This window comes from Eptatretus burgeri, chromosome 6, assembly GCF_056783735.1.
Source record: "Eptatretus burgeri isolate ZD-2024b chromosome 6, Ebu_testis_v1, whole genome shotgun sequence".
Taxonomy (NCBI): domain Eukaryota; kingdom Metazoa; phylum Chordata; class Myxini; order Myxiniformes; family Myxinidae; genus Eptatretus; species Eptatretus burgeri.
This window is the reverse complement of record NC_140966.1, coordinates 110177861-110204677: the sequence shown is the minus strand read 5'-3', so window position 1 is coordinate 110204677 and position 26817 is coordinate 110177861. Positions and strand designations below refer to the sequence as shown.

General features: G+C 41.5%; 1 protein-coding gene across 1 annotated transcript in view; it reads right to left on the bottom strand.

Annotated features, from left to right (window-relative positions):
* LOC147025597 (paired mesoderm homeobox protein 2A-like) overlaps window positions 1–25824 on the bottom strand; it is a 48182-nt gene extending 22358 nt beyond the window's left edge. Inside the window, exon 1 of the mRNA XM_085886726.1 lies at window positions 25402–25824. Within this exon, the coding sequence (XP_085742852.1) occupies window positions 25402–25660 (259 nt within the window). The 5' untranslated portion in view covers window positions 25661–25824. The remainder of the gene's footprint in view (window positions 1–25401) is intronic.
* Between the last annotated feature and the right edge of the window lie 993 nt (window positions 25825–26817).

Here is a 26817-nt window from a genome sequence, read left to right as displayed (position 1 = left end):
GGGGCGAAGAGTTTTCGATCATCCAGCATGTATAGCAGGTGTGTTACCTTTCTTGTTTCTTTGGTTATTTTTCTGTTGCATATCGGATTGTATCTGTCTCCTTGTTCATTGATGAGGTTACTGAGTGGGTCCAGAGGTAGACAAAATAGGAGGTGGGGGTGGGAAGATGTCACTTTGCAAGATACCACGTCATATCTTTACTCCTGGGATTTCAATCTTTCCTTCCAGGTAAGGTAGTACCAGCGTTGTGTTCCAGAGCGTCATTTCTTTCTCAATCAGTGTGACTATGTGAGGGTCAATTTTGTACACTTGCATGCATTTTACAATCCATGAATGTGGGACACTATCAAAGGCTTTTTTTGATCTATCCGGACAATGGAGAAGTTGGTTTGTCAGAGCTTGCAGTTTTCAAGTATGGTTTTGTTTAACAAAAAAATGGTCTATTGTTCCAAAGCATCCTCCCTTACATCCTTTCTGCTCTGCATCTGAAGCTCCTTGTTGAGTGAGGTGGTCATAAATTGCATCAGTGATTATACCTTTTAAAAATTTGTATTTTTGTTGGTAGGCATGTTGTTGGTCTATACAGTATTTGTTGGGAAGATGGGTTTCTACAGATTTGGGGATTAAAAGAGTGTTGCCTTCTGTGAACCATTCGTCCATTGGCCGTTCCCCTTGGATGACTTTGTTCGATGCTTGAGCGTAGCGAGGGGGGAGAGCATGTAGTTGCTTTCGCCAAAAGTTTGGAATCCTGTCCAGGTCTGAACGTTTGAAATTCGGCGCTTTTGCGAGATGCTTTCTAATTTTCTGTTCATCAAGTATCATTGGATGGATTTCCTGTAGCAGGTGCTTTTTATTTTCCTAGGGTCGTATCCACTCTGCTTCCTTGTTGTGTTCTTTTTCATCTTCAAATCTACCTTAACAGGATGTGTCCGTATCCTCTTTTTTTTAGGGGGAGTTGTCACATTTTTTTCTGTTTCCCTCGCACTCGGTAGAACTTTTTCGCGTTGTTTTTGAACCGCTGATTTTGCAGTTTTTTATTGTTGGCTTCATCATAGTTTTTTTTTTCTATTTTCGCGCGATCTGTTGTATTCGGAGTTTATTATGGGCTAATGGTTCGAGTCCATTGTTTTCTATGTTGTATTTATTATATATTTGTCTGATTATTTTAATGAGCTTTGGACTTCTGTTTCCCATCTTTTGTTTGATTTTTTTGTATACATTGTCGAGGCTCGTATGAGAGCTAACACACAAAACGTACAACAAAGGGAGCAGGAGACAAGAAGGGCAGGAGAAGGAAGCACAAAGCAGTGAGGAACAAAACAGAGAAGATCTGTGGAGGGGAGAGGGATGGGGCAGGGTACCTGGGATAAACAAGATGGATATGACAGGAACTTCCAGGAAGGAAAGTAGGGCATTTTAAGGAGATGGGTTTGGGGTGGATTAATGGGGATAGAAAAGATCATGGTTTTGGATGGGGGAAGATTATAAGTGGTGGTGAACAACTGTTTTGAAGACCTGGAGGGAAGAGTGGAATTGAAGAGAGTATGGGAGTTTGTTCCAGAAGTGGGGAAAAAGAGGAATGAAAGAGTGAAGGTGAGCAGTGATTCTTGATTTGGTCGTTTTACCAGAAGGGGGTTGTTGACGGACCTTGAGCTCCCTGTGGAAATATGTGGGAGACATATCGCAGACAGAGTGGGGGGGGGGGCGAGGCCGGAGAGGAGACGGTAGAAGACAGAAAGACCACTGACCTGCCTGCGGTGAGAGAGATCCAAAAACCCAGCCTCATCGCGGGGGATACAAATGATCATCAATGCCTTGGTTTCCACAGCTCGAAGCTGAGCGAGGTGTGAGGTGAGAGCACCAGCTCAGAAGAGAGAGCAGTACTCCATCAGGCTGTGGATGAAAGCTTTGTATGTGGTCAGGAGCTCAGATGGGCCAAGAAAAGACTTTGCACGACGGAGGATGCCCAGTCGGCGACGGGCTTTGGAGGCCAGCTTGGAAGTGTGGCTTTCCCAGGAAAGATCATGGCAGATAGTGAGACCCAAAATGGGAGATAGTGAGAAACCAAGTCTTGAATTGTTCTATTTGTCCCGTTTGCACCCTCAGTCTCTCTGCTTCTCAAGTCTCTGTTTCCACGTTGGTGTTTTGGTTCTACTCAGGTTATCAGATCTATCTTTTTTGTTTGTCGTCGTTTGCCTGTTATTTTCTCTTGGACATACAGTGCTGCTGTAAAACTCACTTCGTTAATTTTTCTCAGATTCGGTGATTTTTGGAGCATTTTAATGACTACTTGGTTTATTCTCCTTTGCATCACTTGTATCATCAACTGTTTATTGTTGTTTATTTTGGTAGAGATACGGTCTTTGCCTGGGTGATATTACTTTGATTTCCTCTATTTTATTAGTCAGCGCATCTTCTCACCTACGCTGTTCATTGTCAACCTCCTCTTTCTCTTCTTCATTCTGTTGTCCATTATTCTCCTCCTCATTGTGATCTATCCTTGTTGCTATTACTTGTTTTGTTTGTAAAGATGCTATTTGATCTGAGTTCGTAACTTCAAGTAGATGTATCTCTCGGGGTGCTGCTGTAGCATTTCCTTTTGTCATTCTCTGGTCCTGTTGTGGAGTTTAAGTTTTGTTTTTGATTAAATTCTCTAATCTGTTTCCCAATTTATGTTTCTGTTATTGTGATTAAATTTGAAATCTCATTTGTTTCTCTTTTCCTCTCTTGTTCTATTTTCTGTGTGGCACCAGTGTATACTCTGGGAATCTCATCCCAAATGCATGTCCTGTCATTCCATTGTGGCATTGGTGGTAGGTCGCCCTTTTATAGGTGACTAGTCATTTCTTAATGCCTCTTCAGTTTGTTCATCTCTTATTTTTAGTTCGTCCTCTGTGAATATTTTCTGCTTGAGGATATTGTTTTACTTTGTGTTTCATGTTGCCCTTTTAAAATTACCTTTATCAAGGCATAGTCTTCAGATTATCTGTTCCCAGGTGTTTGCACTTTCTTTCCTCATGCCTTTTTTGGCTGGCATAATGCATTGTCCATTGTAATGTCCATTTTTCCTTCTTTGTCCAGATTTTCTTATTTATGCTGATTCGCTCTTCTTGGGTCATCCAGTTTATGTCTTCAATTGCTTGCTGTCTTGCTTTGTCATTTATTTCCTTTATCCTTTCCTCAGTCAATTAACTTGGGATCATTGAAGCTACTGCAGTGAAATTTTTTTTTTTATTGGAACTCTTTCGGCCTTGGCTGCCAACTTTGTTCCTTTCAATTGGTTCATGAATCTTTCTCCTTTACTGTTAGTGTCCCATGCTTCATGCACAGAATACGCTTTGCAGTGGAGGATGATTTCCTTCTCCAAGCGCCTGCTCCGTTCATTTAATCTTCGCTGATTCATCTGAAGCCTAGTAGCTGTTGGTCATAGAACAGGCAACACTTTTATATCTTTTATCTTTGGTGTAGAGTGCTGTCCTGTCATGAGGCAGGAATCCCCTTCCTCACTGGAGAAGGTGCAGTCATTGACCTTTTCAGCACACATTCCAGCTGCTTGGTGTGGCCGCACAGACTTATGCCTCTGCATAGGAGTGGTCTGTGTCCCTTTAGTCATTTGCTGTGACTGATTGTCATTGTTTGACATATTCTTGCTACAGACAGCCATTTTGTTTTCCCCAAGAAGCCGTAGTGCCTCAACTGCTTCCAGGGGTCACCAATGGCACTCAGTCGTGGTGCCAACAAGGTATATGCCAGGGTTGTGTGTCTGCCTGCTCACTTTCTCCTCACTGGTTTGCTTAATAGCTCACCGTCGCTCAGAATTGCTCACAGGGGAGGTATCCACAACGTCGATACCCACTTACACCTCATTCCCCACATCCTCACCTTTCCCTCAGTTTGGACCAGCACGTGCCCGCATGTTCATGCCGGGTAAACAAGGAGGCTGCCAATGCCACAGCTTCTCTTATCTCTCTCTCAGATCTACCCTTCCACATAATGAACCTAATGGCACCTGTGATGTTAATACAAGTAAAATTGTATAAGCTCGATCGATCGAGACAACTCTGCTCTTTGTCCCTGTGCTATTTCATGTATGTGTTTTTCCACACCACATGAATACTGTATGTCCCTGCTGCATGGATGCCCCTATGAATAAACCAGTCTTCACTGTGCCACATGCTTTTCCTTGCTGTCCACTTTCTAAATAAACCCCTGTTGATTGTTCATCTGAACCCGCTCATGGCGTCTTTTCCTTCATTGATCCAGTAAAGTCTGCACTAGTGATAGCCAAGAAGTTATACCCCACTAATTACTTGAATAAATAGACAGGTATGCATTGAGGGCACGAACCTCAATTAGTAAAGCCAACTCAATGGACAGGTAAATGTAATACAACGGTGGACCCTGCCAGACTCGACTGTGCTAATCAACGTTCGGAGTTGCTTCTCAACCCACCAGCTCGTGGAGTTATCCGTAGCACATCGGCCTACAGCGCCGGGCATGCAGGAGGAATCTGAATGCTTCCCCTCGTGGTTATCCCTGAACCCCAGTTCCGCAACAGTATGTTAAATTTTGTTGACAATTCTGTTCAATATTTTGCAGCTTGGTAAATAAAATGTTTGCTTCGAAATAAGTGTGTAATTGTGGTCTTCCAATAGATGCGTGTTAGATCCTGGGAAATGCCAAGTACCTTTGTGGGAGGAGAGGGGGAAAGGATAGAGGTGGGAGGAGGCACGGGAAGGGGTGGGAGGAGGCACGGGAAGGGGTGGGAGGAGGCACGGGAAGGGGTGGGAGGAGGGATCCAGCATTGCCTGGAAATGCCAGGTACCTTTGTGGGAGAAAGGAGTGGAAGGGTGGATGTGTGAGGAGACAGGGGAAGGGGTGGGAGGAGGCAGAGGAAGTGGTGGGAGGAGGGAACCAGCGTTGCCCGGCAATGCCAGGTACCTTTGTGGGAGGAGAGAAGGATAGGATAGAGGTGGAAGGAGGCACGAGAAGGGAATCTCAGGCACGGGAAGGGGACAAAATTCAAGAGTAACCTGAGATCCCACAGAGGAGGGATCCAGCATTGCCCGGCAATGCCAGGTACCTTTGTCGGAGAAGGGAGTGAAAGGGTGGATGTGCGAGGAGGGAGGGGAAGGGTTGGAGTGGGAGTCTGGAGGGAGGGGTGGGGTGAGAGGAGGGAGGGGGTGAGAGGAGGGAGGGGGTGAGAGGAGGGAGGGGGTGAGAGGAGGGAGGGGTGGGAGGAGGCAGGGGTATGAGAGGTGGGGTGGGAGGTGGAAGGGACCTGGTGTTTCCTGGCAACGCCAGGTACCTTTGCTAGTTTTTAAATAAATTAAAAATCTTTTGATGGGAAACAAACAAAATACCCCTTGTTCCCCCCCCCACCCCCTTATGGGAGGAGGGAGGGGAAGGATGGATGTGCGAGGAGGGAGGGGAAGGTTGGGGTGTAAGGAGGGAGCTGTGGGGTGAAAAGTGGGAGGAGAATGGTTGGAGTGGGAGTCTGGAGGGAGGGGGTGGGGTGAGTGGAGGGAGAGGGGTGAGGTGAGAGTCTGGAGGGAGGGGTAGCGTGAGTGGAGGGATGGGGGTGGGGTGGGAGAGGGAAGGGACCTGGCGTTGCCCGGCAATGCCAGGTACCTATGCTTGTTTTTAAATAAATTAAAAACCTTTTTACGGGAAACAAACAAAATACCCCTTCTCCCCCCCTCCCCTTTGTGTTGTGAAAGGCAGTTAGTATCTTGTCTGTCACATTCCCTCTTAACCTTCCCCTTTCCCCATAATTTTGAAAGCTTATGAGAAAAGTTAAAACATTGTCATTGTCGCACATGATGGTTATAGCTATATTACTGTGTCACCTGGTTGTCTCTGTTGTCGAGGACAGGAGGACAAGGGAAAACATTTAGTGATGTCATAGTAAGGGGAATCTTACCCTGGATAGTTCTTCATGAGGCCAAGCCATTAGAAGTGGTGAGTAGTGTGAAGACATCAAATCAACAAGACGCCTTTGATGGTACTTTCTGGAATTGTTTTGAATTGTCCCTCACAGGGTTTTCAAAGCAAAACTATGGTTAGAACACAACAGTTGAGTTGTGGTGCATAAAATCTTCTCGAGAGAGGCTTGTTGGGTATTTTGCTGAGCTTATTCCAAATTCCCTACAGCTGAGTATTTACTCAGGGTTTCTCTGTGCATTCAACCTCGATTCAGGTGTTGGTGCAGGTGTTTTTTTACCCTTGCATCAACGCCTGGACACTAATTTATTCGCTGACGATACTAAGTTGTACAGAAGGATTTCCAGGAAGTCAGATTGTGATTTACTACAAGAGGATCTAAATGCCTTGGCCCTCTGGTTTCGCCTGTGGCTTTTAAACTTCAATGCTGACAAATGTGTCGTGCTGAGGATCAATGCAGCAATACAGGACAGCTACTCCTGAAATGGAACTTATCTTACGGTGCTTGAAGAACAGAGATATCTCGGAATACTAATTTCAAATGACTTAAAACCATCTAAACATATTAGTGTGCTCATCAAGAAAGCATACCAGAAAATTGGAAGATTTAAAGAAGATGATGATGATGATGTTTTAGTGGTTTTTCTAAGCACAAATGTACTGTTCTGTACACCTCTGTGCTACGTCCTGTGTTGGAATATGCTTCTACAGTATAGAATCCCTGGTTAGTTAAATACATCACAAAGTTAGAGAAAGTTCAAAGGAAGTGCTTAAAACTCCAGGAGAAGTTGGATTGGATCCCTCAAATCCCAGAGGAACAAGACAGACTTGACGGAGACTTTCAAGTACTTGCAAGGTGATGACTGATCAGATTGGAATGCCCCCTTTTATAAACCTAACCACATCCTCCGGGATCATTCCCAAAAGCGAATGAAAGAAAGATGTAAATATGATCAAAGCAAATACTTCTTCAATAAGAGAGTGATGACACCTGAGAACAGCCCACCAGAGAACATAATATCTGCATCGGACGTGACAAAATTCAAGAGTAACCTGAGATCCCTTCCCATAGGTTAAAAGGGATACATCTACCAAGTACATAGTACCAGGTACCTGTAGATCCCAGGAAGGGGATTTCCAAAGTTGATTGATGTCATTGAGGTAAATCTCCCAGGTGCCTCAGAAATCGTTTCCAACAAACATTTGTTGATCATAGCTGGAACGTTCTCTTGATGTGAGACACAAATTTGTAAATTTGTAATATTGATCCGATGCTGACATGCAATACTGGTAAATTTGAACGTTGCATTTATTTATTCGCATGCAGCCTGTGGCTGATTGGCTGCATCATTTTCTGGGGGGTACTGCTGTGCCGCTGATGCAATGCCCCTTGTTACCAGCAGGCTGGTATTCATTTCACTGACGTCAGAAAGATGGCAGGCTGACTCAACCCGCCTGGTGTTACTTCAACAAAATGACAGGAGTTTGGACTCAAGACATGAAGATCATAAGCCAGCCACCCTAACCGTTAAGCCAACACCAGGCTCAATCTAGAACGTAGTTCTCGGGAGCTTATTATATGGTATGGCACGTCATCTGTCCGTCCATCCACAAATACTTGAAACTTCTTTGAAATTATGCATACGGTTTGGATGAAACTTTAATGCAACCTTCATCGCCCTGTATGTACCAAAGTTTGTTGACAGCATTAAAAAAAAATTTAGATCGGGGTCTGTGGGAGTCTACGGAGGGAGTTTACAGGGGGTCCCCCTTAAAGAGGTATTTGCTTTCTTCTCTTAAACGACACACACAATTTCGATAAAACTTGACTACAACCTTCATCACACGTGGTGGACAAAAGTTTGTTCATGACAATAAAAAAATTGGGGTGTAAGGGGGTGTTGCCCCCTAAAATATGTATTTGCTTTCTTCTCTGAAACTATAAACACAATTTCGATGAAACTTGACCACAACCTTCATCACCGGTGATCTACCAAAGTTTGTTAACGACATTAAAAAAAAATTTTAAATCGGGCTCTGAAGGGGTATCTGGGAGGGAGGGAGGGGGTTGGCCCCCCAAAACAGATATTTGCTACAACATCGGTTCATTGGTACATTTTGCTGATTGCGTCCCATGTTGACTTCCTCCTCAGTATCATTTTTCCACCAGGTGAGTGCCTAGGGGTATTGCCCCTATTTTTTATAGAGTGTTGTGGAGCCTTGTGAGATCTCCAGGCCTGTAATTGCTTTGGATAGACTTGACATCGAAGTGATGCTTCCTTGCCTTCAGTATATGGGATTATATGACTTTGAACTCTGGTAATTGGTTTATTATGCCAACGGGAAATTACTGTGGATTAATGAAGTTAATGAAAAGATTAATGAAAAGCAGACCTAGTTTTCATTATTATTACTACAACGGGTACCTGGCAGTGAAAAATTAACTTTCACCCCTGAAAAATCATGCAAATACATTATTGAAATATCAGCTGCCTGTGTTGCATTGTATCCTTTTCTCACCAGTGTTTGGTATAAACAGAAATAATTTGATATATGACTGTTATATGAATAAAATGTGAAAGTTGAAAAAAAAAAGTATTGAACGTAGCAAGCATTTTCTGAATCGAATTGATATGAGAAACGGGATTGAATGAGACTTAACATTATTATAAGTGAAGAAGAAAATGAAGGAGGATGAGTTTTGTTGGAACGTAAATTGAAATCGGCCCTTCTGTCCTCACCTGACTCAACTATTTCAAACTGTTTCAAACCTTATTCAACTATAATACACTGTTTGAAACCATACTCAATTATATCATACTCTTTGAAACCATACTCAACTATATCATATGGTTTCAAACCTTATTCAACTATATCACACTGTTTGAAACCTTACTCGACTGTATCACACTGTTTGAAACGTTACTCAACTATATCACATTGTTTGAAACCTCACTCGACTATATCACACTGTTTGAAACCTTACTCAACTAAATCATTCTGTTTGAAACATCACTCAATGATATCATGTGTAAAACCTTATTCAACGATGTCATAATGTTTAAAACCATACTCAACGATATCATATTGTTTGAAACCATACTCAACGATATCATAATGTTTGAAACCATAATCAACCACATCACACTGTTTGAAACCTTACTCAACCACATCACATTGTTTGAAACCTTACTCGACTATATCATTCTGTTTGAAACATCACTCAATGATATCATAATGTTTGAAACCTTACTCAACTATATCATAATGTTTGAAACCATACTCAACGATATCAAAATGTTTGAAACCTCACTCAACCACATCACACTGTTTGAAACCTTACTCAACGACATCATACCCTTTGAAACCATAATCAACCACATCATACTGTTTGAAACCTCCCTCAATGATATCATAACGTTTGAAACCATACTCAACTATATCACACGGTTTGAAACGTAACTCAACTCCATCATACTCTTTGAAACCTTACTCAACCATATCATAATGTTTGAAACCTTACTCAACTATATCACACTGTTTGAAACGTAACTCAACTCCATCATACTCTTTGAAACCTTACTCAACCATATCATAATGTTTGAAACCTTACTCAACTATATCACACTGTTTGAAACCTTACTCAACGATATCACACTGTTTAAAACCTTCCTCAACTATATCATCCTGTTTAAAACCTTCCTCAACTATATCAACCTGTTTAAAACCTTCCTCAACTATACCATCCTATTTAAAACCTTACTCAACTATATCATCCTGTTTAAAACCTTACTCGACTATATCATTCTGTTTGAAACATCACTCAATGATATCATAATGTTTGAAACCTTACTCAACCATATCAAAATGTTTGAAACCTCACTCAACCACATCACACTGTTTGAAACCTTACTCAACGACATCATACCCTTTGAAACCATAATCAACCACATCATACTGTTTGAAACCTCCCTCAATGATATCATAACGTTTGAAACCATACTCAACTATATCACACGGTTTGAAACGTAACTCAACTCCATCATACTCTTTGAAACCTTACTCAACCATATCATAATGTTTGAAACCTTACTCAACTATATCACACTGTTTGAAACCTTACTCAACGATATCACACTGTTTAAAACCTTCCTCAACTATATCATCCTGTTTAAAACCTTCCTCAACTATATCAACCTGTTTAAAATCTTCCTCAACTATACCATCCTATTTAAAACCTTACTCAACTATATCATCCTGTTTAAAACCTTACTCAACTATATCATCCTGTTTAAAACCTTACTCAACTATATCATCCTGTTTAAACCTTCCTCAACTATATCATCCTGTTTAAACCTTCCTCAACTATACCATCCTATTTAAAACCTTACTCAACTCTATCATCCTGTTTAAAACCTTCCTCAATGATATCATCCTGTTTAAAACCTTACGAAACTATATCATCCTGTTTGAAACCTTACTCAACAATATCTTTGTTTGAAACCTTACTCAACAATATCATCCTGTTTAAAACCTTACTCAACTCTATCATCCTGTTTAAAACCTTCATCAATGATATCATCCTGTTTAAAACCTTACGAAACTATATCATCCTGTTTGAAACCTTCCTCAACTACATCGTACTGTTTAAAACCTTCCTCAACTATATCATCCTGTTTAAAACCTTCCTCAACTATAACATGCTGTTTGAAACCTTCCTCAACTATATCATTCTGTTTAAAACCTTACTCAAATATATCATTCTGTTTAAAACCTTCCTCAACGATATCATCCTGTTTGAAACCTTACTCAACAATATCTTTGTTTGAAACCTTACTCAACAATATCATCCTGTTTAAAACCTTACTCAACTCTATCATCCTGTTTAAAACCTTCATCAATGATATCATCCTGTTTAAAACCTTACGAAACTATATCATCCTGTTTGAAACCTTCCTCAACTACATCGTACTGTTTAAAACCTTCCTCAACTATATCATCCTGTTTAAAACCTTATTCAACGATATCATACTGTTTAAAACCTTCCTCAACCATATCATCTTGTTTAAAACCTTACGAAACTATATCATCCTGTTTGAAACCTTCTTCAACTACATCGTACTGTTTAAAACGTTCCTCAACTATATCATCCTGTTTAAAACCTTATTCAACGATATCATACTGTTTAAAACCTTCCTCAACCATATCATCTTGTTTAAAACCTTACGAAACTATATCATCCTGTTTGAAACCTTCCTCAACTACATCGTACTGTTTAAAACCTTCCTCAACTATATCATCCTGTTTAAAACCTTATTCAACGATATCATACTGTTTAAAACCTTCCTCAACTATATCATCCTGTTTAAAACCTTCCTCAACTATAACATGCTGTTTGAAACCTTCCTCAACTATATCATTCTGTTTAAAACCTTACTCAAATATATCATTCTGTTTAAAACCTTCCTCAACGATATCATCCTGTTTGAAACCTTACTCAACTATATCATCCTGTTTAAACCTTCCTCAACTATATCATCCTGTTTAAACCTTCCTCAACTATACCATCCTATTTAAAACCTTACTCAACTCTATCATCCTGTTTAAAACCTTCCTCAATGATATCATCCTGTTTAAAACCTTACGAAACTATATCATCCTGTTTGAAACCTTACTCAACAATATCTTTGTTTGAAACCTTACTCAACAATATCATCCTGTTTAAAACCTTACTCAACTCTATCATCCTGTTTAAAACCTTCATCAATGATATCATCCTGTTTAAAACCTTACGAAACTATATCATCCTGTTTGAAACCTTCCTCAACTACATCGTACTGTTGAAAACCTTCCTCAACTATATCATCCTGTTTAAAACCTTATTCAACGATATCATACTGTTTAAAACCTTCCTCAACTATATCATCCTGTTTAAAACCTTCCTCAACTATAACATGCTGTTTGAAACCTTCCTCAACTATATCATTCTGTTTAAAACCTTACTCAAATATATCATTCTGTTTAAAACCTTCCTCAACGATATCATCCTGTTTGAAACCTTACTCAACAATATCTTTGTTTGAAACCTTACTCAACAATATCATCCTGTTTAAAACCTTACTCAACTCTATCATCCTGTTTAAAACCTTCATCAATGATATCATCCTGTTTAAAACCTTACGAAACTATATCATCCTGTTTGAAACCTTCCTCAACTACATCGTACTGTTTAAAACCTTCCTCAACTATATCATCCTGTTTAAAACCTTATTCAACGATATCATACTGTTTAAAACCTTCCTCAACCATATCATCTTGTTTAAAACCTTACGAAACTATATCATCCTGTTTGAAACCTTCCTCAACTACATCGTACTGTTTAAAACGTTCCTCAACTATATCATCCTGTTTAAAACCTTATTCAACGATATCATACTGTTTAAAACCTTCCTCAACCATATCATCTTGTTTAAAACCTTACGAAACTATATCATCCTGTTTGAAACCTTCCTCAACTACATCGTACTGTTTAAAACCTTCCTCAACTATATCATCCTGTTTAAAACCTTATTCAACGATATCATACTGTTTAAAACCTTCCTCAACTATATCATCCTGTTTAAAACCTTCCTCAACTATAACATGCTGTTTGAAACCTTCCTCAACTATATCATTCTGTTTAAAACCTTACTCAAATATATCATTCTGTTTAAAACCTTCCTCAACGATATCATCCTGTTTGAAACCTTACTCAACAATATCATGCTGTTTGAAACTTTCCGCGACTATATCATCCTGTTTAAAACCTTCCTCAACGATATCATCCTGTTTGAAACCTTACTCAACAATATCATGCTGTTTGAAACTTTCCGCGACTATATCATACTGTTTAAAACCTTGCTCAACTATATCATCTTGTTTAAAACCTTACTCAACTGTACCATCCTGTTTGAAACCTTACTCAACTATATCATCCTGTATAAAACCTTACTCAACTGCACCATCCTGTTTAAAACCTTACTCAACTCGACACAGGGACGGACACAGGCATGCCGAGACTGAGCTCCTTTTATATTATGGACGAGAAAATACAACCTGTCGCTTTCCTGATGGGAATTTTATGGGGGGGGAGAAAGAGGGAGAGAGGGAGGGGAAGGATAGAAGAGGGTTCGGGAAGGGAGTGAGGATAGATGGAAGAGTTGGAGAGAGGCAGAGGGGGTCGGAGAGAGGCAGAGGGGTCGGAGAGAGGCAGAGAGGTCGGATAGAAAGGGATAGGGGTGGGTGAGAGAGGGATATGGATGAAAGGCAGAGGGGTGAGAGAGGGAGAGAGAGAGAGAAGGAAGGGGAGAGTGCAGATAGGAAGGAATGGGAAGAGGAAAGGGGGAGGGGCGTGTGGAGGAAAAGGAGAGAGGGGATTCCGGCAGATGTGACGCCCAGTTTAATGTCTATCCGAGAGATGGCACACACATTGATGAATCACCCTGCTCCTGAAACACCAGGATGACAGTTTATAGCTGGGTCAGGATTCAAACCCAGGTGAGACAGCTGAGGTAAGCGTGCATACCTCTCGGCTATCCTGCCATGATCTAGCAATTCATTGCTATATAAAAACTGAATTGATCCAAGCAGCAGTTCCATCTGCTCAATAAATAAATAAATATATTTTTTAAGGTTTCATTTGTCCATTTTACACATTCTTTGACAGCTCTTCATCTCCTCAACCTCCAGCGAGCTGTATGGTGGTGGAGGGGGTTTGGTAGTAAGATAACGTGAGGGGAGGTGAAGGGAAGGCAGCATGAGTGGAAATGAAGGGAAGGCTCAATGAGGTGAAGGGAGGGCGTGGGGGAAGACAGCGCCGTGAGGGGTTGGGGAGGCAGGGTGTGGGGAGGGGGGGCAGTGTGAGCGGGGGTGGGGGAGGGAGGCAGCACGAGGGGAGGGGAAGGCAGCGTGAGGGGGAGAAGGAGGCAGCGTGAGGGGAGGGGAGGAAGCGCGAGGGGAGGGGAAGGCAGTGTGAGAAGGGGCTAGGAGGGAGTGTGAGGGAAAGGTAAGGCAGCATGAGTGGAAGGGAAGGGAAGGCAGCAGAAGGGAAGGGTGATAAAATTCACCCAAACAGCAACATTATCTTTTTAACCGCCGGTTTCTATATAAAACCAGGCGGGAGCATTGAAAACCCACGCTATCTACTTGACAAATTCAAAACTAAAATGTTAGTCCTTAACAGTCCCCTTAACAGAGGGGGGGGTGGAGGAGCAGTGAGTGAGAGAGGGGTGAGAGAGAGAGTGAGAGGGGTGGGAGAGAGAGGTGGAGGGGGAGAGACAGAGAGAGAGAGGGGGGATGGTGAGAGAGGGGGACGGTGAGAGTGTGAGGGTAGGGAGACAGATAGAGGGGAACGGTGAGAGTGTGAGGGTGGGGAGGCAGAGAGAAGGGGGCGGTGAGAGAGGGCAGGGCAAGGGTGAAAGAGGGAGAGGGGAGAAAGATGGGAGGGGGAGAGAGATGGGAGGGGGAGAGCTGGGAGGGGGAGAGAGGGGAGAGGAGGAGAGGGGGGATTCTTGCAGATGTGATGTCCAGTTTATCTGCACACACATTGATGAATCTCCCTGCCTGTGAAACACCGGAATGACAGTTTGTAGCTGGGTCGGGATTCAAACCCAGGGTAGACAGCTTAGAGTGAGCATTCATACCTCTCAACTATCCTGCCATGATGTAATGAAATGGTTCAATTTTTTTTGTATTTATCTATGCAGAAGTGACCACAGAACAACGCGTGGCCATCACAGGTGAGTGGCCCCTGAACTTTGTTCAAATCGATCGATATACAGTATTCAGTGATGGTGCGAATATTGTAGAGTGCTCGCCAATGGCTTCAGCACTCCAACAAAATGGTTGATAAACAGCTCGCTTGGCAAGCGATTAGCAATCACCAAACCGTCATATTAAACACACACCTCCTGGAGACGCTCAAAATATCAAATACATCTGAATTGGACAAATGACCACTGTTTTTTAGCAGTCAGAACTGCTGCTAAGTTCAATTTTGTAGCTTAAATTTTGTAAATTCGATTAGTTTAAGAGATTCTCAAAGTTATGGCATGTGCAGAAATGAAATAAAGCCACAAACACTGATGTCTCTGGGTGTTTATAAGCATTGTAATGTATCCAGCGATTTGTTGGTGTCGATAATATGAATGAGGAGAGTGAAAAAAAAAACTTCATTGTAAAGAAATTGTTGCAGCCTGGGTTGAGCAGGCTTCAAAACAGTGGCTTCAAACCCCAGTGAGGTTACTCAGGATGAGCCTTATGACCCCATCGAGAGCGAGGTGGTTGAGGATATGCCTGATGAAGGATATAATTAAATATGGCCGTTAATTATCTTCAAAAGAGGTGTTTTAATTAACCCAAACACCCAATTTTCACTCGTGCACTTCCTCGGAGTGCCTTTAGTATGCATGTAAAGTTTCAGGCTGCTAGGCTTCATGGTTTTGGAGTTATGGAGGAGATACACACGCGCACACACTGACGCACACACACTGACGCACAAACACTGATACACAGCCACTGACATTGATTATTATAAATTTCATATGCAGCCTGTGGCTGCTGGTTGCATCATTGCTGGGAGAGTGGCTGTGCCGCTGATGCGGTGTCCCGTTTTCAGTAAGCTGGTACTCAATTTTGCTGACCCCGGAATGATTGGCCTGGTGTTATTTAATGACACGACAGAAGCTTAAACTCAAGACCTTAAGATCTTAAGCCAGGCAACTTTATCCACGAAGCCAGCATCTGGCTTACACCTCGTGTAATTATTTAGATGGAATGATTTTTATTATAAACATCAGTCGAGGCTCGTGGAGAAGCTAAATGGCAAAGTGTGACAGACTGACAAAGGGGCAGAGGGTAACAGGCAGACCAAAAATACACACAAACACAATATAGGATGAGAAGAGGAATGTCAGGGAAAGGCAAAGGTTCGAGGGTCGGGGTTAAGCAGTTGTGTTGAGGGCAGTTCAACAGATCTGGAATATTTCATAATTCAGAATGTTTTTAAAAAGGTTCAACTTAATGCGAGCTGTTCACTAAAAAAAAGTTTGTAGGAATAAATGGGAAAAGTTCTGGATGGAAAATGGACATTAGTATTCCTTAAGCGATTTTCAGGTCTTAGACAAAGGTATCATCAATCCTTTTCAAGGGTGCTTCGGGCTTTGCCTCTCTACCTCACCATATCATATTTAAGTTGTCTAACTCAACTATATTATAAAAGGAGCTCGGTCTCAGCGTGCATCCCTGCATACGTGTGTGTGTGCGCGTGTGTGCGTGCGTGCGTGCTTCTCGTGTTTATAAATGTAACAAACCTCAAGTCTTACTTCTTCAACTCTTCAATCTCAAAACATCAATTTGCTTTTGCCCCGGCCATTCCAGTCCAGATAATCTCCTTCTCTTAACTTAGTAATGCAATGATGATTTGAACCTCTATCAAGGAAGAGGACAGACTAGTCTCCATGGACATCTGCCAAACCTTTGCCAATCTGCCACGCAGCCCTGGTCACAAAGCTTTCTGCCAAAGGTCTTCTAGTCTGGTTGGTGGACTGCCTTCATGCTTGAGGCAAGGCAGTGCCCTTGATGACATTCTATCTCTTACCCTCCCCTTCCCTGAAAGCTGATGTCCCTCAAGGCAATGTCCTGATACTCAACAACACCATAGTTTAAAAGAATCTCTGTGACTCTCTGGAAAACCCTCCATATCACTTTGCAGATGACTCCAGCATGTGCCAGACAGTCTGTCGTCCCAATGACAGGAAGTCTGTAGCCACATCTTTGTCTGCCAAGCTGGAAAAAATGAGAAGCTGATTTATCACTTGGGATATGTCATTACACAGTCAGCTCCTACACTTCCTGCAGTCTCCATACAACAAACCATATGCTCTTGGAATCAACTACTGGCAATGGTGGAATACTTTGTTCTCTTGGACCTCGAGTCGCATGATCCTTCTTCGGGAAATTTCATACTAAGCCCATGGTTTTGAAGGCAGGGAAACTCCTCGGAATTATTTATTGAGCTAAATAATTTATTCGCTGTGCATGAACGCACGGGTTCCTGCGTGCGTGTACGGGTGCCCTCATTCCTGCATGCGAGTATGGGTGCCCTCATTCCTGCATGCGGGTGTGGGTGTCCTCGTTCCTGTGTGCGTGTAAGGATGCCCTCATTCCTGCATGTGGGTGCGGGTTCCCTCATTCCTGCGTGCGTGTATGGGTGTCCTCATTCCTGCGTGCATGTATGGGTGCTCTCATTCCTGCATGTGCGTGTAAGGAAGCCCTCATTCCTGCATGCGTGTATGGGTGCTCTCAATCCTGCATGCGGGTGCGGGTTCCCTCATTCCTGCGTGCGTGTATGGATGCCCTCATTCCTGCGTGTGTGTATGGGTGCCCTCATTCCTGCATGCGGGTGCGGGTTCCCTCACTCCTGGGTGCGTGTATGGGTGCCCTCATTCCTGCGTGCAGGTGTGGGTGCCCTCCTTCCTGTGTGTGTACGGGTGCCCTCATTCCTGTGTGCATGTATGGGTGCCCTCGTTCCCGCATGCATGTGTGCAGGTGCCCTTATTCCTGTGTACGTGTACGGGTGCCTTCGTTCCTGCGTGCATGTGTGCAGGTGCCCTTATTCCTGCATGTGTACGGGTGCCCTTATTCCTGTGTACGTGTATGGGTTCTCTCATTCCTGCGTGGGTGTATGGGTGTCCTCATTCCTGCATGCGTGTATGGGTGCCCTCATTCCTGCGTGCATGTATGGGTGCTCTCAATCCTGCGTGCGTGTATGGGTGCCCTCATTCCTGCGTGCATGTATGGGTGCCCTCATTCCTGCGTGTGTGTATGGGTGCCCTCATTCCTGCGTGTGCGTGTAATGATGCCCTCATTCCTGCGTGTGTGTATGGGTGCTCTCATTCCTGCATGCGGGTGCAGGTTCCCTCATTCCTGCGTGCGTGTATGGGTGCTCTCATTCCTGCATGGGAGTGCGGGTTCCCTCATTCCTGCGTGCATGTATGGGTGCTCTCATTCCTGCATGTGCGTGTAAGGATGCCCTCATTCCTGCGTGTGTGTATGGGTGCTCTCATTCCTGCATGCGGGTGTGGGTTCCCTCATTCCTGCGTGCGTGTATGGGTGCCCTCATTCCTGCATGTGTGTATGGGTGCCCTCATTCCTGCATGCGGGTGCGGGTTCCCTCATTCCTGCGTGCGTGTATGGGTGCCCTCATTCCTGCATGTAAGTGTGGGTGCCCTCCTTCCTGTGTGTGTACGGGTGCCCTCATTCCTGTGTGCGTGTATGGGTGCCCTCGTTCCCGCGTGCATGTGTGCAGGTGCCCTTATTCCTGCATGTGTACGGGTGCCCTCATTCCTGTGTACGTGTACGGGTGCCTTCATTCCTGCGTGTATGTGTGCAGGTGCCCTCGTTCCTGCATCTGTACCGGTGTCCTCATTCCTGTGTGCGTGTATGGGTGCCCTCATTCCTGCGTGCATTTGAGCAGGTGCCCTCATTCCTGTGTACGTGTATGGTTACCCTCATTCCTGTGTGCGTGTATGGGCGCCCTCGTTCCTGCGTACATGTGTGTAGGTTCCTTTATTCCTGCATGTGTATGGGTGCCCTCGTTCCTGTGTGCATGTGTGCTGGTGCCCTCATTCCTGCATGCATGTGTGCAGGTGCCCACGTTCCTGAATCTGTACAGGTGCCCTCATTCCTGTGTGCATGTACGGGTGCCCTCATTCCTGCGTGCGTGTGTGCTGGTGCCCTCGTTCATGCGTGCATGTGCGGGTGCCCTCGTTTCTGCATGCATGTATGGGTGCCCACGTTCCTACATGCGTTTACAGGTCTCTGTGTTCTTGAGTGTGGTCGGGTGCCCTTGTGGGTTTACAGGTACGGGTACAGGTGCATACCCACCTTAATATGAACCAGCAAACACATGTGTGTATCTGCATTTGTAGGTATATGTATGTGTGTCTGTGTGTATGTGTGTGGATGTATGTGTGGATGTATGTGTGTGTGCAAAAACAATTCAGATCTTCACCAAAATTGAATCAATTCTTCCTTGTCACACACCCAACCTGTCCACCAGGTTTTGTCCTTTTGTCCTTTCTTTTATCATTCTCTCATTTCTTGAAAGTATGGCTGTGCCACTGAGGCTGTGCCCCTATACCAGTACAATGGTACTCATTTTGCTGACCTCAGAAGGATGACAGGCTGAGTCAACCCTACCTGGTGTTAATTCAGCAGCCAACGGGGCTCGAAATCAGGACCCAAAGGTCGTAACCACTAAGACTCAGGACCCTAAGTTCGTAACAACTAAGCCAACACCAGGCTTCATCTCTCAATGTTGAAGAATCACTTTGAAAACCCGTAGAAACACATCAGGCCCAATACATTTTTGAGATATCGTGCTATATTTCAGTTTAGCCCTTTTTCTCAATGGTGAAGAATCACTCAAAAAAAATTCGAATCCGGATTCGGATCTTCACCAAAACTGAATCAATTCTTCCTTATCACACACCCACCCTGTCCATCAAGTTTCATCCTAATCCGTCCACAACTTTTTGAGATATCGTGCTATATATCGGTTTAGCCCTATCTCTCAATGGTGAAGAATCACTTGAAAAATTATCAGATCCGGATCCGGATCTTCACCAACATCTAATCAGTTCGCCCTTGTCATACACCCAACCTGTCAACAAAATTTTCCGAATCCGTGGACAACTTTTTGAGATATCCTGTACACAAACACACACACAAACAAACAAACAAACAAACAGACAGGCAGACAGACAGACAGACACGGGTGAAAACATAACCTTCTTCACCTTTGGTGATCGAGGTTAAAATAATTCACATTATAGTAAGTAAGAATTCATAATAATTTACTCGTTTTTTTTTTCTGGAAATAATTCAGAATAACGACATGTATTTTTAGTAATTCATATTTTACGAAACATTCATCACAACGATGTTGTATTCGAAATGAAAACATTACTTTGAATGAGAGTGGATTTGTCCAAACAGCAGAGTCAGTTCGATCAACGTTCATTCTTTTTCTCATCAAATATTTCACTTAAATCCATGATGTAATTATAATATAATTTGTCACACAACAGCAATAATCACGCAATTATAATCAACATCACAATTTGCATTAATGTAGGAATATTTTTTTTAATCTCATTATAATTGCATTTCACTTGTAAATACCCATTAACTGGCTCAAGTCATCAAATTCCAAATAACACCATTAAACAGCGCGCGTCGTCCAATTCCCAGCGACAATCATCAAATTCCCTTAATCTGTAGTTTGAACTTACATTGTAGATGGAAACGAGCAAATTGTAATTGTGTGAATTAGATTATTCAATAAGCGTCCAATTCGAATAATTTACAAACCGAATAATGAATGTACTTAAATCATCGTTATTATGATCAATTGTATACAATTTTGTTTTGTCTACTTATAATGTTTATATCAAACATGCACGTGCAAATTGTATAATGGTGTATTGTACAAGATAAATGTGGTATATTCTACCCCTGGAAACCACTATATGTATTCATACAATGTTTGCAGATATTATAATGCAAACTGTATACCATTATCAAATGCAATCGCTCTGAAACTATAATATCACATATTATATACATGTATAAATATACTTTTTATTTTATATTTTTTACATATGTATAAATATATAACATGCACATGCAAATTGTATAATGGTGTATTGTATAAGACAAATGTGATATATTCTACCCCTGGAAACCACTATATGTATTCATACAATGTTTGCAGACATTATAATGCAAACTGTATACCATTATCAAATGCAATCGCTCTGAAACTATAATATCACATATTATATACATGTATAAATATACTTTTTATTTTATATTTTTTACATATGTATAAATATATAACATGAACGTGCAAATTGTATAATGGTGTATTGTATAAGACAAATGTGATATATTCTACCCCTGGAAACCACTATATGTATTCATACAATGTTTGCAGACATTATAATGCAAACTGTATACCATTATCAAATGCAATCGCTCTGAAACTATAATATCACATATTATATACATGTATAAATATACTTTTTATTTTATATTTTTTACATATGTATAAATATATAACATGCACGTGCAAATTGTATAATGGTGTATTGTATAAGACAAATGTGATATATTCTACCCCTGGAAACCACTATATGTATTCATACAATGTTCGCAGACATTATAATGAAAACTGTACAACATTATCAAATGCAATCACTCTGAAACTATAATATCACATATTATATACATGTATAAATATACTTTTTATTTTATATTTTTTACATTTGTATCAATATATATCTACTGTATAATACTGTATAATCCTTTTGTTATAGAACGAATCGGTAATAAAATGAGACACTCATACGTCATTAAAAAGAAATCAAAATACGAGGAAATTATTACATTGAATATAAAATATATCATTGAAAATTCATACAATTATTACACTTGTACCTTGCGAGTACAAATTGTCTTTTCCTACTCGTCATTTGCAATCACACAATTGGTGATATCATCTTCAATAATAGTGTTACTAACCGCTGTTTGGTCACATGAAGGGAACTTGTGTGATTAAGTTGTACAAATAATTATATTATAGCAAATAATAAATACACTTGTAGTTATAAATAATTGTATTTGAGATTACAAAATGTAGCTCCACAAAATCCGCCCCAATTTCCACCTCTCCGATCGGCCCGAAAAATGTCCAAATGCCGTTGGGATCGCTGTTCGTATTTCAAACAATTATAATATAATAGAACAAAACAAACACGTTGTACGAACATCAACACATGAGGTGTATTTATGCAGCACAATGTGGATAATGAGGTTAAACAACGCGTTGTATGAACATCAGCACATGAGGTGTAATAATACAGCACAATGTGGATAACGAGGTTAAACAACGCGTTGTATGAACATCAACACATGAGGTGTGATTTTACAGCACAATGTGGATAACAAGGTTAAACAATATGTTTAACGAACATCAGCACATGAGGTGTAATAATACAGCACAATGTGGATAACGAGGTTAAACAATGCGTTGTACGAACATCAACACACGAGGTGTAATAATGCAGCACAATGTGGATAACGAGGTTAAACAACGCGTTGTATGAACATCAACACATGAGGTGTGATTATACAGCACAATGTGGATAACAAGGTTAAACAATACGTTGTACGAACATCAACACACGAGGTGTAATTATACAGCACAATGTGGATAACGAGGTTAAACAACGCGTTGTACGAACATCAACACGGTCGGTGTAATAATACAGCACAATGTAGATAATGAGGTTAAACAACGTGTTGTACGAACATCAACACGCTCGGTTTAATAATACAGCACAATGTGGATAACGAGGTTAAACAATGCGTTTTACGAACATCAACACATGAGGTGTGATTATACAGCACAATGTGGATAACAAGATTAAACAACGCGTTGTACGAACATCAGCACATGAGGTGTAATAATACAGCACAATGTGGATAACGAGGATAAACAACGCGTTGTATGAACATCAACACGCTTTGTGTAATAATACAGCACAATGTGGATAACAAGGTTAAACAACGCGTTGTACGAACATCAACACGCTCGGTGTAATAATACAGCACAATGTGGATAACGAGGTTAGACAACGCGTTGTACAATCATCAGCATGCTCGGTGTAATTATACAGCACAATGTGCATAACGAGGTTAAACAACGCGTTGTACGAACATCAACACGCTCGGTGTAATAATACAGCATTATGTGGATAACGAAGTTAAACAACGCGTTGTACGAACATCAACACACGAGGTGTAATTATACAGCACAATGTGGATAACAAGGTTAAACATGAGAGAATGATTGTTGATGAATTGAATCTCAATTTACACCCAAATCATGTAATTTGTTCCAAAATCATGCAATTTACACCAAAATCATGTCATTATACCAAAATGATGTAATTTGAATGAAAATCATGGAATTGATACAAAATCATGTAATTTCTCTCAAAATCTTGTAATTTGTACCAAAATCATGTAATTTACAACAAAATTATGTCATTTAAACAAAAATCATGTAATTTCTCCCAAAATCTTGTAATTCTTATACTAAAATCATGTAATTTATACCAAAATCATGGAAAATGTAGCTAAATGATGTAATTTGTATGAAAAATAATGTAATCTATCCCAAAATCATGTAATTTATACCATAATGATGTCATTTAAACCAAAATCATGTAATTTATTCCAAAAATCATGCAATTTTACCAAAATTATGTAATTTATACCAAAGTCATGTAATTTATACCAAAATTATGTTATTTATACCAAAATCATGTTATTTATACCAAAATTATGTTATTAATTTCCAAAATCATGTAATTTATTCCAAAAATCATGCAATTTTACCAAATTTATTTAATTTTCCCAAAATCATGCAATTTTACCAAAATTATGTAATTTATACCAAAATTATGTAATTTATACCAAAATCATGAAATTTATACCAAAATCATGAAATTTACACCAAAATCATAACATTTAGAGCAAAATGATGTAATTTATACCAAAATGATGTAATTTATATCAAAATGATGTAATTTATACCAAAATCATATAATTTGTACAAAAATGTAATAATGATTAACAGTTACAATTCTGTTATAGAATACATTTTTACATTTATGAGAACGTTTTTTTTTTAATGAGAACCAGTAATTTTTCCATCATAATCAGCATTATGATGGAAAAATTATATTAGAAATTGTATTAAATTGTATTGCACTGTATTATTTTAACTTTTTAAGTACCAACAATGATAATAATAATAATAATAATAATAATAATAAGACTAATACTCCATATATTCACTTCTGGATGTGTTACACTTGTTCTGTTGGAGGTTCTTACAGGTTTTTCAGCACAATGTGTTTGTGTTTTGTTTTTTTGTAGATGTTTTGTTAAATCAAACAATTCCATTCACCAAGAGGAAATAAAATACTATTCCTGGTTCTAATTCTAACAATCATAATAGTATCCACATGAGGGTGGTGATATTAATGTTAACTAGAAGGGCACTCAGTAGAGCGCATACCTCCGCCACGTAATGCCTGATCGGGAACATATCGGGCCCAATATATTTTTGAAATATCATGCTATACAGTACGATATCGTTTTTGGCTTGATCTCTCAATGGTAAAGAATCACTTTTAAAAATTTTAAAATTCTCATATCCAGATCCAGATTCAGATCTTCACCTAAATCAAACCAATTTATCCTTGCCACACACCCAACCTGTACACCAAGTTTCATCTGAATCCGTCCATAAATTTTTCAGATATCGTGCTACTTATCGGTCTAGCCCGATCTCTCAATGGTGAAGAATCACTTTAAAAATTATCAGATCCGCATCCGGATCTTCCACAAAATCTAATCAGTTTGTCCTTATCCCATACCCAACCTGCCAACAAAATTTCATCCAGATCCGTCCACAACTTTTTGAGATATCCTGAACACAAACAAACAAACAGACAAACAGACAGAAAGGGGTGAAAACATCATCTCCTTCACCTTCGGTGGCAGAGATAACAATGCTATGAATAGTTTGTTCAGTTATAAAATTGCTCAATATCTGCACCAAACGTTAAACTGTATATATGTAAAGGCAGATACAATTCATGTCCTCATGTCAGGAATTAGAAAGAGTGCAGAGAGGAACTGGGTGCAGAGTACTTGGTGAAGAAGTAGGGGATGGATTTAGTTTCAGGGGGTACTGGGTGCATCTGTGGAGGTTGGGAGGGGTTGGGTGCAGAGTACCTGGTGCATACATGGTGGTGCTTGGGTGAAGAGAGTACCTGGTGCATACGGGGGCAGGGAGTTGGGTGCAGAGAGTACCTGGTGCAAACGAGGGCGCGGGTTGGGTGCAGAGAGTACCTAGTGCATACGGGGGCGGGGGTTGGGTGCAGCGAGTACCTGGTGCATACGGGGGTGGGGGTTGGGTGCAGAGAGTACCTGGTACATACTGGGATGGGGTTTGGGTGCAGAGAGTACCTGGTGCATACAGGGGCGGGGTTTGGGTGCAGAGAGTACCTGGTGCATACGGGGGTGGGGGTTGAGTGAAGGGAGTACTTGGTGCATGTGGGGGCGGGGTTTGGGTACAGAGAGTACCCGGTGCATACAGGGGCGGGGGTTGGGTGAAGAGAGCACCTGGTGCATACGAGGGCGGGGGTTGGGTGAAGAGAGTAGCTGGTGCATACGGGGGTGGGGGTTGGGTGCAGAGGGTACCTGGTGCATATGGGGGTGGGGGTTTGGTGAAGAGAATACCTGGTGCATACTGGAGCGGTGTTTGGGTGAAGAGAGTACCTGGTGCATACGGGGGTGGTTGGTGAGTAGCGAGAGCGCAGTGCGGTGGTCCAAGGGGCCCGCATGCTGGTGGTGGCGCGAAAGTGGCGCGTGCACCCCCGTACTGCAGTGCATGCGCTCCGTGCGGGTTCTGTGAGCATGACGCAAAGTCTCCGTACGCAATGGACGAAGGGTCCAGGCAAGGGTCGTATGGCGGTGAAGTCAGGTACGAAAAGTCCATGGTTGAGTCGGCGACGAAAATAACGGGCTTACACGGCATATAAAACGCTGCAAATGTCGTGTGGTTTCCTTGCGGTTACCATTGGGCTTTAAAATGCGGTTAAAATTACAGAATGAACTCTTTCTGAGCAGAGCAGCTGGCGCTCTGAAAAGACGCGGTTTAACGGGTTTAGGGAGGTTGAACAGGCGGGAAGGGGAAGGGGTGGAGGTGAGGAAGGGGTTCTGTGAGTAAAGATGGAGGACCCAGGGGTGGAAGGAAATAGGGAGGGGGGGCTAATGTAAGTAATGTAATTTGTGGTGGGTGCAAGCACGTGGCTTTTAGCAGACAGAACGGGCAGGAGGAATGGGTGGAGAACTGATGGTGGAGGTGGGGGAGAGGGGGAATCACCGCCTCGATCGCAAATTACATTAGAGTGGTTGGGGGGGGGAGGGGTGGAAACTGGACTGAGTGTCGTTTTCAAGGTTCAAACACGAACAACCACTCACAAGAGAAGCGTCTCGTCCAGTATAATGAATACACAAATGATAAAGAAAACAAATAATCTATTTTTTCTTTATGATGTCACAATGAAAATTTTCCCTTTCACTTTACAGTCCTCAGGCTGTTATAAAATACAAAAGAAAATGATTATGTTATCCTTTACCAAAAGAGAAAAGAACTGGATGGATGACCACACATGAAAACGAGGACACTCGGTAGAGCACATACCTCCACCACGTAATGCCTGATCCACAAGAACATGTTGGCCCCAATACATTTTTGAAATAACATGCTATACAGTACTATATCGTTTTTGGCCATATCTATCAATGGTGAAGAATCACTTTAAATATTGAATAATTCTCATATCCAGATCCGGATTCAGATCTTCATCAAAATCGAATCAATTTGTCCGTGCCACACACCCAACCTGTCCACCAAGTTTCGTCCAAATCCATCTGCAACTTTTTGAGACATCGTGCTATATATCCCAATCTCTCAATGGTGAAGAATCACTTAAAAAAATTCTCGTAGTCGGATCCGGATCTGGATCTTCACCAAAATCTGATCAGTTCGTCCTTGTCACATGCCGAACCCGTCCACAAAATTTCATCCGGATCTGTCTGTAAGTTTTTGAGATATCCTGTACACAAACAACCAAACAAACAAACAAACAGACAAAACAGACAAACAAGAAGAAGACGTCATGCAGAGCA